Raw genomic sequence first — 12,903 nt, 5'->3', positions numbered from 1 at the left:
AGAGACTGTTAATAGGGGTTGCATGGCAGCAGATAATTGTAGAAAGAGAGGGTCCAGATTGTCTAGCCCATCTGATTTGTACGGGCCCAGGTTTTGCAGCTCTTTCAGAACATCTGCAATCTGGATTTGGGTGAAGGAGAAGCTGGGGAGGCTCGGGCAAGTAGCTGCGAGGGGTCCGGAGCTGTTGGCCAGGGTTGGGGTAGCCAGGAGGAAAGCATGGCCGATCGTAGAGACATGCTTATCGGTGGTGACCGTGTCGCCTAGCCTCAGTGCAGTGGACAGCTGGGAGGAGGGTCTCTTGTTCTCCATGGACTTTACAGTGTCCCAAAACATTTTGGAGTTACAGCTACAGGATGCACATTTCTGTTTGAAAAAGCTAGCCTTTAGTTTCCTGACTTCCCTGAACAGTTGCATATCGCATGCATATCGCAAGGACTATTCAATGCTATTGCACAGTCCGCCACAGGATGTTTTTGTGCTGGTCAAGGGCAGTCAGGTCTGGAGTGAACCAAGGGCTATATCTGTTCTTAGTTCTACATTTTTTTTAAATGGAGCATGCTTATTTACGATGGTGAAGAAATTACTTTTAAAGAACGACCAGGCATCCTCGACTGACAGGATGAGGTCAATATCCTTCCAGGATACCTGGGCCAGGTCGATTAGAAAGGCCTGCTCGCAAAAGTGTTTTAGGGAGCGTTTGACAGTGATGAGGGGTGGTCGTTTGACCGCAGACCCATAGCGGATGCAGGCAATGAGGCAGTGATCGCTGAGATCCTGATTGAAAACAGCAGAGGTGTATTTGGAGGGCAAGTTGGTCAGTGCCCATGTTTACGGATTTAGGGTTGTACCTGGTGGTTCCCTTGATCATTTATGTGAGATTGAGGGCATCTAGCTTAGATTGTAGGACTGCTGGGGTGTTAAGCATATCCCAGTTTAGGTCACCTAACAGAACGAACTCTGAAGATAGATGGGGGGCAATCAATTCACATATGGTGTCCAGGGCACAGCTGGAAGCTGAGGGGAGTCTATAACAGGCAGCAGTGGTGAGAGACTTATTTCTGGAGAGATTAATTCTTAAAATTAGAAACTCGAACGGTTTGGGCATAGACCTGGAAAGTTTGACAGAACTTTGCAAGCTATCTCTGCAGTAGATTGCAACTCCTTCCCCTTTGGCATTTCTATCTTGATGGAAAATGTTGTAGTTGCGTATGGAAATTTCAAGGATTCAGACACGACAAGGACATCAAGGTTGGTGGAGTATGCTAGGGCAGTGAATAAAACAAACTTAGGGAGGAGGCTTCTAATGTTAACATGCATGAAACCAAGGCTTTTACGGTTTCAGAAGTCAACAAATGAGAGTGCATGGGGAATGGGAGTAGAGCTAGGCACTGCAGGGCCTGGATTAACCTCCACATCACCAGAGGAACAGAGGAGGAGTAGGATAAGGGTACAGCTAAAGGCTAAAAGAACTGGACGTCTAGTTCGTTCAGAACAGAGAGTAAAAGGAGCAGATTTCTGGGCACAGTGGAATAGATTCAAGGCATAATATACAGACAAGGGTATGGTAGGATGTGAATACAGTGGGGGTAAACCTGTGCATAGAGTGACGATGAAAGAGATATTGTCTCTAGTATAATATAATTTAAACCAGGTGATGTCACCGCATGTGTGGGAGGTGGAACTAAAGTTTTAACTAAGGCGTATTGAGCAGGGCTAGAGGCTCAACTGTGAAATAAGGCAATAATTACTATCCATAACAGCAATGGACAAGGCATATTAACGTTAGGTAGAGGCATGAATAGCCGAGTGATCATAGGAGTCCAGTGAGTGGCTTCACGCAGCTAGCTGGTCGGGGATAGCAAGCTAGCATAAGGGCCTTTGAGGAGTGTCGCGATGGAAGAAAGTCTGTTGTGGCCCCCTCGTGTAGTTAAGTTGGCAAACAGATCAGCAGGGCTCCGTGTGTATGTATAGTGGCCAAAGAATTTGTCCGATGGGTCTCTTAAGCTAACAGTCCGATGTGCTCTAGACAGCTAGCGGGTCGCGGCTAGCAGGCTAGCGGATGGGCATTCAGGGGACGTCGCAATGGAGGAGCCAGTTGAGAGACCCCCTCGGGCAATTCACGTTGGTAGTCCAGTCGTGATGGGTCGGCCCAAGGAGTGGCTGATGGGCCTCTTCAGCTAGCCGGGAGATGGGCCTAGTAGATGGGCTTAGCAATGGCTAACTGACTACTAGCTAGTAGCCAGTTAGCTGGCTAGCTTTTGATGGGGGTTCCAGTTTTTAAGTATAAAAAATAGCGGATCCGTACCACGTTGGGTGAGACGGGTTGCAGGAGAGTATGTTCAGTGCGTAGATGGAAATTGATATTAAAATATATACACGGTATATACGAAAAAACAAGGGGAAAAAACTATATTTACACGGGACAAGACAAAACACACGTCCGACTGCTACGCCATTTTGGAAACATAAAGGGGACTCTGAAACAATGATTCAACATACTGTTACTTTTAGAGCCAAGATTTCTCAGCAACTCAGCTGTTCACTGTAGCAATGACATCTCAACATTTCAAGCAAATACAATACCAAAGCATTTCAAGTTAACTTTTCAATAGCAAGTTTATAGGCTGTAACTCTTTTAGGGCAGCGACCCGCCTACACCCTTTGACATTTTACAGGTCTAGGACAGCTATACAGCATGACCTCTCTTCCTGACCATGTGTGGTATGAAGCTGAGCACGCTTCTGTGTCAGTCAACATTTCTTGTGGTGTTGCAGGTAAGTATGGTGTATGTTGTGCTGTGTGTGTGTTTAGTCCATCACGTTCTCTTTCAGAGAAACAGTGCATATGGTCAGTGTGTTGTTCTTTTGTGTTCAGTAGGTGAGGCCGATTGCAGCGGTACACCGCTCCTTCTGCGGTGCAGACATGATATGAACTTCAGTGTCAGCTGGCTGGATGATCACTGCTGGTAGCCATGCTCCTGGATCCTAACTGACTCTCTGTCGTTCAGTGGTGGCAGTGGTCTAGCTGACCTATCGTAGTATCGCTTTTAGTGTTGTCTCTGTGCACGCTTCGCATGGATTTCCTTGTAGCTGACGACCTCAGGTTGAAGCTCAGGTCAGCAAGGCCATTACTTTGAAGGTAATGCGGACTTGTGGTGACGTGTGAAATCCCATGCTTTTATGAAGGATTCAAACTCCTTTGACTGTCAGATATTATAGTCTCTACGATGCCATGCCTGGCAAAAGCTGCTTTCAGCTGCAGATCTGGTGATGTAACATTGGCTCTTTGGCATTTGAGGGGTGTAGGTCAAGACAGGTGGGGCATTTACCAACAATGTCCTCTATTTGTTTGCACAATCCGTGCCAAAACAAAATGTCCCATGCTCTCTGTTTGCACTTTTCCATCTCCATGTGTCCAGCATGGATCTTCTGAGACTGGTAGGAATGATGATTTTTCTCTCATTTGAAAATTATTCTGTTGATCTGTGATATCTGCTGTGATAGCTGAATTTGGGAGTTAGGTTAATTAACACTGCAAGCTCGCGCTAGCTGTGACGTCATCAGTCACTCTTAAAGGAACATGCTTTCTTGCAGATGAATAAAACAGAAATGAATGATAGAACTGTTGTTTCCGATCAACAAAAATGTTATTAATGTTGTACTGTACTGGAACTAATGACAACAAACTATACTGAACAAAATATAAATGCAACATGCAACAATTTCAATGATTTTACTGAGTTACAGTTCATGTAAGTAAATTGAAATAAATTCTATGGATTCTATAAATCTATGGATTTCACATGACTGGGCAGGGGCATAGCCATGGATGAGCCTGGGAGGGCATAGGCCCACACACGTGGGAACCGGCCCACCCACTGGGGAGCCAGCCCAGCCAATCAGAATGAGTTTTTCCCCACAAAAGGGCTTTATTACAGACAGAAATTCTCCTCAGGTTCATCAGCTGTTCGGGTGGCTGGTCTCAGACAATCCCGCAGGTAAAGATGCCAGATGTGGAGGTCCTGAGCTGGCGTGGTTACATGTGGTCTGCGGTTGTGAGGCCGGTTGGACGTACTGCCAAATTCTCTAAAACGACATTGGAGGCAGCTTATCGTAGAGAAATGAACCTTAAATTCTCTGGCAACACCTCTGGTGGACATTTGTGCAGTCAGCATGCCAATTGCACTCTCCCTCTAAACTTGAGAGATCTGTGACATTGTGTTGTGTGACAAAACTTTACATTTTAGAGTGGCCTTTTATTTTCCCCAGTACAAGGTGCACCGTGGTAATGATCATGCTGTTTAATCAGATTCTTAAATGCCACACCTGTAACTTCTTTGGTTACTACATGATTCCATATATGTTATTTCATAGTTTTGATGTCTTCACTATTATTCTACAATGTAGAAAATAGTAAAATAAAAAAAAACTCTGGAATGAGTAGGCGTGTCCAAACTTTTGACTGGTACTGTATGTGTCAAGTAAAGTAAAAATGCATTTTGACAAAATATATTGTAGCGGCAGCCACTTGTTAGAAGACTTGGAGGCGTGGCTTGTTGGGGGCGTGGCTTTGTCTCTAACGCTTTGCCAGATTGTCATGCCATTTAATGTGTTATCTTCTATTCTGTAATTAAAGGTTAAGTGTGTACACTGCCAGTTCTACAGTCTTAATGAGATTGATATAAGTACATGTGAGACCAAGTACATGTGATGCCTACTAAAATGTAACAATTAAGACTGTAATTTCGTTACAATTTGATTTGGACAATTTATTAAATTTTCCATAGGTTTTTCTTACAAATACGTTTAATTGCATGTTGGAATATATTTTACAAAACATTTCCAAGTACATTTAAAAATATATTTACCAAATATTTTGATAGGTACATGTGAAAATATATTATAAAATACTCTTTAATGCATTTTTTTCCATGCATTAAATACACTTTACAATGCTTTTAACGTATATTGTGATATACATTGTAAATACATTCCGTAATACATGTTGGAATGTATTCAAATGTATTAATACATTTAAAAAAAATACCTATTTGGCCAATTTATCTGTTTTTTGTTATTTTTATGGGCAGTGTATTTACACTTCGGTTGGAGTCATTAAAACTAGTTTTTCAAACACTCCACAAATTTCTTGTTAACAAACCATAGATTGGCAAGTCGGTTTGGACATCTACTTTGTGCATGACACAAGTAATTTTTCCAACAATTGTTTACAGACAAATTATTTCAGTTATCATTCACTGTATCACAATTCCAGTGGGTCAGAAGTTTACATATACTAAGTTGATTGTGCCTTTAAACGGCTTGGAAAATTCCAGAAAATGATGTCAAGGCTTTAGAAGCTTCTGAATAGCTAATTGACAGTTGAGTCAATTGGAGGTGGACCTGTGGATGTATTTCAAGACCTACCTTCAAACTCAGTACCTCTTTGCTTGACATCATGGGAAAATCAAAAGAAATCAGCCAAGACCTCAGAAAAAAATTGTAGACCTCCACAACTCTGGTTCATCCTTGGTAGCAATTTCCAAATGCCTGAAGGTACCACGTTCATCTGTGCAAACAATAGTACGCAAGTATAAACACCATGGGACCACACAGCTGTCATTACCGCTCAGGAAGGAGACGCCCTCTGTCTCCTAGAGATGAACGTACTTTGGTGCAAAAAGTGCAAATCAATCCCAAAACAAAAGCATAGGACCTTGTGAAGATGCTGGAGGAAACCGGTACAAAAGTATCTCTATCCACAGTAAAATTAGTCCTGTATTGACATAACCTGAAAGGCCACTCAGCAAGGAAGAAGCCACTGCTCCAAGACCGCCATAAAAAAGTCAGACTACGGTTTACATACAGTAACTGAGCTGAGTATCATTGTAGTGAATTTCCAGTAATGTCAGCAGGTGTGGATTTGGGTATCACTGCTTCACCCGGCCTTACCCTAGCCTTAACAATATCCTTGGACTTAACCCTAGCCCTAACTTTAACCCTTACCTGACCCATTCTACCTTCTTGCTTATCACAGACCGCATTGTCCCTCTCAAAAAAATCAGTTTCAGCGCCCCATGTCCCTGTACCTTACCGCCCAATTACATCCAAACTTTGAATTCTGAACTCTGAACTCTGCTCCCATAGCATATCCATTCAATTAGGTTTTATGGTCCTTCACCATGACAAAAGAAAAACGATATAATCCAATCCATCATTTGGTCACAACAATACTTTTTAAAGGAATGTTATCATTTTTGTAACATTTCAACATCATTTTTTTTATCTCCTTACAATGATTTGTGGTACAAATGTCAAATATTTTAATACCCCCATTTTTGAAAGGGTCCAAAAAGTGTCTGGTTTGAGTGGTAAAGTGAAAGCAGCTGACTGTAGATGAAAGTCGAGGAGAGAAGTCGGGGGAGGTTTATCTGTGACAGTCGGACACTAATGTGGTTTTAAAACAGCAAGGCTCAGTGCAACATGGCAGTGTTGCCATTGTTTAGAAATGTTTTTTTTTTTTAAAATCTTGTCGAAAATAAACATGTCTCCAACTAGCCTAGCCTAGCTGACGCGCGATCCAAGGACTTAGAGAGGTTTGTGTTAGCTAGACTGGTCTTCAACCTCCATATCACACACTCACAAACTTAAAATATATACACATTGTACACTCAATTGTTGAGAGGGAATGCCTCAAATATCACATTAATTTGTACAGATCCACTGTATACATGAATTTCTACAAAGTTGTTTCAGTCACGTCATGTTTGCGTGGGTCAAACAAAAACATCTTAATCATTGATTCACAATAGAGCCTCCCATAATACAGGTGATGGCTGCAGCATGAAGTCGGTGACCATCAACTTGACAAAAGTGATCCACTCGAACGCACCCATTTAATTGACCTTAACCAGACCCGGCCAACAAGTCGGCTCCAAGTGATTTTATTTTTTCGGAAATCCCTTCTAAAGTATTCTCACGCATAATAGAGAGATATTATTGTATACCATCACAAATATCTGACTGAAACATAATTATTTCTAACCTTGCTTACTGTTTGGGCTCAGTCTACAAATTATTTGAAAACTATGTTCCCGTCTCACTGACCAACCGCTCAGGAAAAAAATTGGCCTGCAGCTGAATCTAGTTGATGATCCCTGCCCTATTGGCTACATGTGATAAAGTCCAATATGTTTTTGTGTGCTTGTGTGGGATTCTGCTTTAACAGGTTTGCTCTAGCAGTAGCCACTTGTTTTCCATCATCAGCAGGGCGGGATCTCCATATCTGTTGGTAAAGGTCCATAGCAGCTGCAGGCCAGAGCTCCTGGCCAACAGAGAGAGAGAGGCCTGTTACAGTATAGTTTACTGTGGATCTGTTGCAGCATGGCAACAGCCTGAATTATAGTCCTGCAGGTGCACTGGGTCAGATTGGTTGAGCTGGAGTGGAGTACCACTGCAACTGTCACGTCCTGACCTTAGTTCCTTTTTTATGTCTCTGTTTTAGTTTGGTCAGGGCGTGAGTTGGGGTGGGCATTCTATGTTTTGTATTCTAGGTTTTGTATTTCTGTATTTGGCCTGGTATGGTTCCCAATCAGAGGCAGCTGTCGATCATTGTCTCTGATTGAGAACCATACTTAGGCAGCCTGTTTTCCCACTATGGGTTGTGGGTAGTTGTTTTCTGTGTCTGTGTTATACCATACTCAACTGTTTCGGTTTTCCTTTATTTCTCTTGTTCTTTTGTATTCTGTGTTCAGTTTAATAAATACATTATGGACACTTACGACGCTGCGCATTGGTCCGATATTTCATAGGAAGAGGAAGAAGAAAATCATTACACACACACACTGTGTTGGGTGCTTGCTGTGGAGTGGGAGGCAACTTTGGCTGAGTAGGTCACATACCACACAGCTCCAATTACATGAGCAGATAGCTCAGCCAGGGAAGGATACCAGAGACAGAGAGAAGTGAGGAGGAGAAGGAGAGACAGAAAGAGTGGAAGGGGTGGTGCTGTACTTCTCTCCTTCACTGGGCTTAAAGCAAAGCAAACCTCAAAGTCAAACCGTTTTTTTTCAATCACAGAGTTACTAATATATATCTCAGTTTAAAGATCAGACATTGTAGCTTATTTCCTCATGTTGAAATGGTGTGTTCCAGCTCGAATAACTGATTGTTGACTGATGCTGTGATGTGATTGGCTGGGACCTGCGTAATCAGGCAACAGATGTTTGTTAGTGTTTAGAGTTGCACTGTTGTTGATTGCTCTCTCTTTCTTCTATTTATTTATCTTCAATGTATTTCTCTCTCTCCTATTTATTTCTCTACTCTGTCCCACCCCTCTCCCTCTGTGCTGCAGGACATTGAGGTGTTAGTCATCATCCTCAGTATGACAGGGAAGTTTGCCATTGCCATAGCCTTTGGTCTCATCTACCTCTACACCTGTGAGCTCTACCCAACTATCATCAGGTACAGCTTTATGTATCCCACATGCTTCATGTATCCTAACAGATGCTATCAATTATAGAACTTGGTGTGTGTGTGTGTGTGTGTGTGTGTGTGTGTGTGTGTGTGTGTCTGTGTGTGTGTGTGTGTGTGTTCTCCCCTCAGGTCCCTGGCGGTGGGCAGTGGCAGTATGATGTGTCGTGTGGGCAGCATCGTGGCTCCTTTCTGTGTCTACCTAGCTGACATCTGGCAATACCTACCACAGGTAAATGACAGACAGACAGACAGACAGACAGACAGACAGACAGACAGACAGACAGACAGACAGACAGACACTGTAGATAGAGCATGTATTGTGATTATGATGACACATTTTAGTTCTTCAACAAACACTTTCCTTTTCTCCTCTCTTTGCTTTCCTTTCCTCTCCCATAGCTGATTGTGGGGATCCTGGCGTTTATAATAGGTGTTCTGACCCTGTTGTTACCAGAGACCCTGGGTGAGCCCTTGACCAGCACCATGGAGGAGGCTGAGGCTCTAGGCAGGAAGAGTAGCCCTGATCAGGGAAAGAAAGACCCTGAGGAGGGGGTGGAGATGAACTAGATCCAGAGCAACTAGTTGGACGACAAGCCCTGAGGGATACACCTCACCACCAACCAGAGAGAAGGAGGTGGCCAGGGATAGAGAGGGGGTAGGAAGTGGAGGAGAGAGAGAAGGAGAGAGACTACTGGAAGCGATGCCAAGAAACCAACAAAACAAACAACATCGAATTTGGAACCTTAGTAGAACTTTTTGTAATAAAGTGTTTTTTTTACATTTGTTCTGCAAAGTGGCCAATTTCAGAGCTGGTATGCTCTGGTTGAGCCAACCAACCGCAGCCAACCTCTGAGTTCCTTGGCTGCAGCTGTTCAGACAGAGACAGAGGGAAGCGAAGTGAAGGCCCTTTATTCACCACATCTCAGTCTCCTGATGAGAGCCACATGAAACTGAGCCTCATGTTCGATATTCACGTCACGTGTGCCTTCCAATCACAGCCACTAATGAATGTGTGTGCGAGAGATTGAGAGTGAGAAAGAAAGAGTGTGCAGATTCTATGAAGGAAGTGTGTGTGCATGCATGTGTGCGTGCATGCCCGTGTGTGTGCGTATGAAATTTGACGTTTCACTGACTGAGACTGTGATTTAGTTACCTCTATTCAGCCCGATGATCATCTAGTGCAGCTGATTTTGGCTATGTGTTACTAACAATGCTATTGTTATGTCATTTAAAGTGTACTTTGTTTATCTGAAGTCCACCGACACACGCACGCACGCACGCACGCACGCACACACACACACACACACACACACACACACACACACACACACACACACACACACACACACACACACACAGAAAAGTGCATAGTGTTTGTGTTTTCTATAAGTACTTTATACTGAATCTATCTCAGATATCACTGTGATAATATACAGTGTATTTGGAAACTAGTCTCCTTCTCCTTTTCCACATTTTGTGACGTTACAGCCTTATTCTAAAATGGATTAAATAAAATAAAAATCCTTATCAATCTACACACAATACTCCATAATGACAAAACAGGTTTTCAGATTTTTTTGGGCAAAAAAAAGGAACCTTATTTACATAAGTATTCAGACCCTTCGTTATGAGACTCGAAATTGAGTTCAGGTGCATCCTGTTTCCATTGATCATTCTTGAGATGTTTCTACAGCTTGATTGGAGTCCACCTGTGGTAAATTAAATTGATTGGACATGATTTGGAAAGGCACACACCTGTATCTATATGGTCCCACAGCCATGAGGTCAAAGGAATTGTCCGTAGAGCTCCAAGACAGGATTGTGTTGAGGCACAGATCTGGGGAAGGGTACCAAAAAATGTCTGCATCATTGAAGGTTCTCAAGAACACAGTGGCCTCTTTCATTCTTAAATGGAAGAAGTTTGGAACTACCAAGACTCTTCTAGAGCTGGCCTCCCGGCCAAACTGAGCAATTGGGAGGTGGTTAGGGAGGGAGGTGACCAAGAACCCAATGGTCAATCTGACAGAGCTCCAGACTTACTATGTGGAGATGTGAGAACCTTCCAGAAGGACAACCATCTCTGCAGTACTCCACCAATCAGGCCTTTATAGTAGAGTGGCTAGACGCAAGCCACTCCTCAGTTAAAGGCACATGACAGCCTGCTTGGAGTTTGCAAAAATACACATAAAGGACTCACAGACTATGAGAAACAGGATTCTCTGGTTTGATGAAACCAAGATTGAACTCTTTGGCCTGAATGCTAACCGTCACGTCTGGAGGAAACCTGGCACCATGAAACATGGTGGTGGCAGCATCATGCTGTGGGGCTGTTTTCAGCTGCAGGGACTGGGAGTCTAGTCAGGATTGAGTCAAAGATTAACAGAGCAAATTACATAGACATCCTTGATGAAACATCCTGCTCCAGAGCGCTCACTACCTCAGACTGGGGGGAAAGTTCACCTTCCAACAGGACAACCTGATTGAACATCTCTGGAGAGACCTGAAAGTAGCTGACGCTCACCATCCAACCTGACAGAGCTTGAGAGTATCTGCAGAGAAGAATGGGAGAAACTCCACAAATACAGGTGTGCCACGCTTGTAGCTTCATTCCCAACAAGATTTGATGCTGTAATTGCTGCCAACAGTGCTTCAACAAAGTACTGTGTAGAGGGTCTGAATACTTATGTAAATGTGAAATTGCAGTTTTTATTCGTAATACATTCGCAAACATTTCTAAAAAACTGCTTTTGCTTTGTCATTATGGGGTATTGTGTGTAGATAAGGGAAAATAACAATTTAATCCATTTTTAGAATAAGGCTGTAATGTAACAAAATGTGTAAATAGTCAAGGGGTCTGAGTACTTCCCAAATGCACTGTAGCTGTAGTTTTTTCTCTCTCGATCTCTGTGATGTTTTTTAAAAATCCATGTAATTTACGATGCCTTTGATAATACCCTTCACTTACTCTGTGTATGCCAACTAGCTCTCACAGTCTCACATCAGAATTATACTTTTATCCATGTTCCTCAAATGTCAAATTTTGAGGTTGTTCCAAACTTTACATTTCTAAGTGCTAAAGGTTAGGTTTAGTCATTAACTCCACATTTTTAAGGTTAGGGTTAAGTTTAGGCATTAACTCAGAAATCTTAAGGTTAGGTATTAACTCCTAATGGTTAAGGTAAGCGTTAAGGTTTGGGATAGGCTTAAAACAAAAATCTCAAGAACGACTTTCTATTGCTAGATTCAAACACGCAACCTTATGCACCAGAGGCAGATGTGTACTCCCAGCCACCATCTCCATCTGAAACCAACTTGAAGGTAACAGCGCTCACTGTTGCCCCTAGTGGACGGTTTCCATGTCATCGCCCGATGTCCCGACGTGCACATGCGCGCTTGCGCCTGTGTTTGTTTTTGCGTGTTCTGATGCGATGGACTACCTTAAAGAAGTGAGTGTGTGTGGGTGTGCATGAATATAAATGAAGTAAGCTACATTCTAGTCTCCCATCCAGAAATGGATCAAGTAGACTTCTTTCTCTGTGTTGGGAGTGTAACAGTACTCATTTTGCGTTGTGTACAATCAGTCATCGACACGGAACTCCAACATGTAGCACCAGTCATGTAGCTTTATTCTGATAAGAACAACACAAAATTGCACGTCATGCAATGCACGTCTCACCTTCCAACTCTGCACTCACGCACGCTGGTTTGGTGCTTGTTCACTGGGGTAGTTACCAAAATAATACAATTACAATATACAATATAATATATTTAACAATGTACCTGATAAGAACGACACAAAATTGCACGTCACACCATCCAACTCTGCACTCACGCACGCTGGTTTGGTGCTTGTTCACTGGGCTAGTTACCAAAATAATACAATTACAATATACAATATAATATATTTAACAATGTACCTGATAAGAACGACACAAAATTGCACGTCATGCAATGCACGTCTCACCATCCAACTCTGCACTCACGCACTGTACAAAATATATGAACCCCCCCACCAGACACAGTAAGTTGCTAGCTAATACTGCTGGGAATTCTCTACAACAAAATGCACCACAAATATTCTCCAAAAACCGCTGCATCTTATGTGTGATGTTCGAATAACATTTACAAACAATTTGATATAAATTGTACGTTTAAATCATCACTTGAGAGTATAAAAATTACTTTTGATGTACAGTGCTTTGCAACCAACAACTTACCGCTGGTTTGGTGCTTGTTCACTGGGACGATTCTAACTGGAACATCCCCCCTTGTAAGCAAGCTACGCAAACCAGCCAATAAGATGCCATGTTGAGTAGGTGAAGGCAAAACAAACTCAAACCAAAAACCCATTGGCTTAACAATAAAGTGGCAAGGGGAATCACCAATATAACCCTGTTACAGGAGCATAGTTGCTGGATGAAAAGATAGA

At 42.7% G+C, this 12,903-nt stretch overlaps 1 protein-coding gene across 1 annotated transcript in view; it reads left to right on the top strand.

Annotated features, from left to right (window-relative positions):
- LOC139415388 (solute carrier family 22 member 16) overlaps positions 1–12,201 on the top strand; it is a 53,573-nt gene extending 41,372 nt beyond the window's left edge. Inside the window, exons 6-8 of the mRNA XM_071163500.1 lie at positions 8,353–8,462; positions 8,604–8,703; positions 8,874–12,201. Of these exons, the coding sequence (XP_071019601.1) occupies positions 8,353–8,462; positions 8,604–8,703; positions 8,874–9,041 (378 nt within the window). The 3' untranslated portion in view covers positions 9,042–12,201. The remainder of the gene's footprint in view (positions 1–8,352; positions 8,463–8,603; positions 8,704–8,873) is intronic.
- Positions 12,202–12,903: the final 702 nt, after the last annotated feature.

This window comes from Oncorhynchus clarkii, chromosome 8 (assembly GCF_045791955.1).
Source record: "Oncorhynchus clarkii lewisi isolate Uvic-CL-2024 chromosome 8, UVic_Ocla_1.0, whole genome shotgun sequence".
In the NCBI taxonomy this organism is placed as follows: domain Eukaryota; kingdom Metazoa; phylum Chordata; class Actinopteri; order Salmoniformes; family Salmonidae; genus Oncorhynchus; species Oncorhynchus clarkii.
The sequence above is the reverse complement of the archived record's forward strand: the minus strand, read 5'-3'. Positions and strand labels throughout refer to the sequence as shown.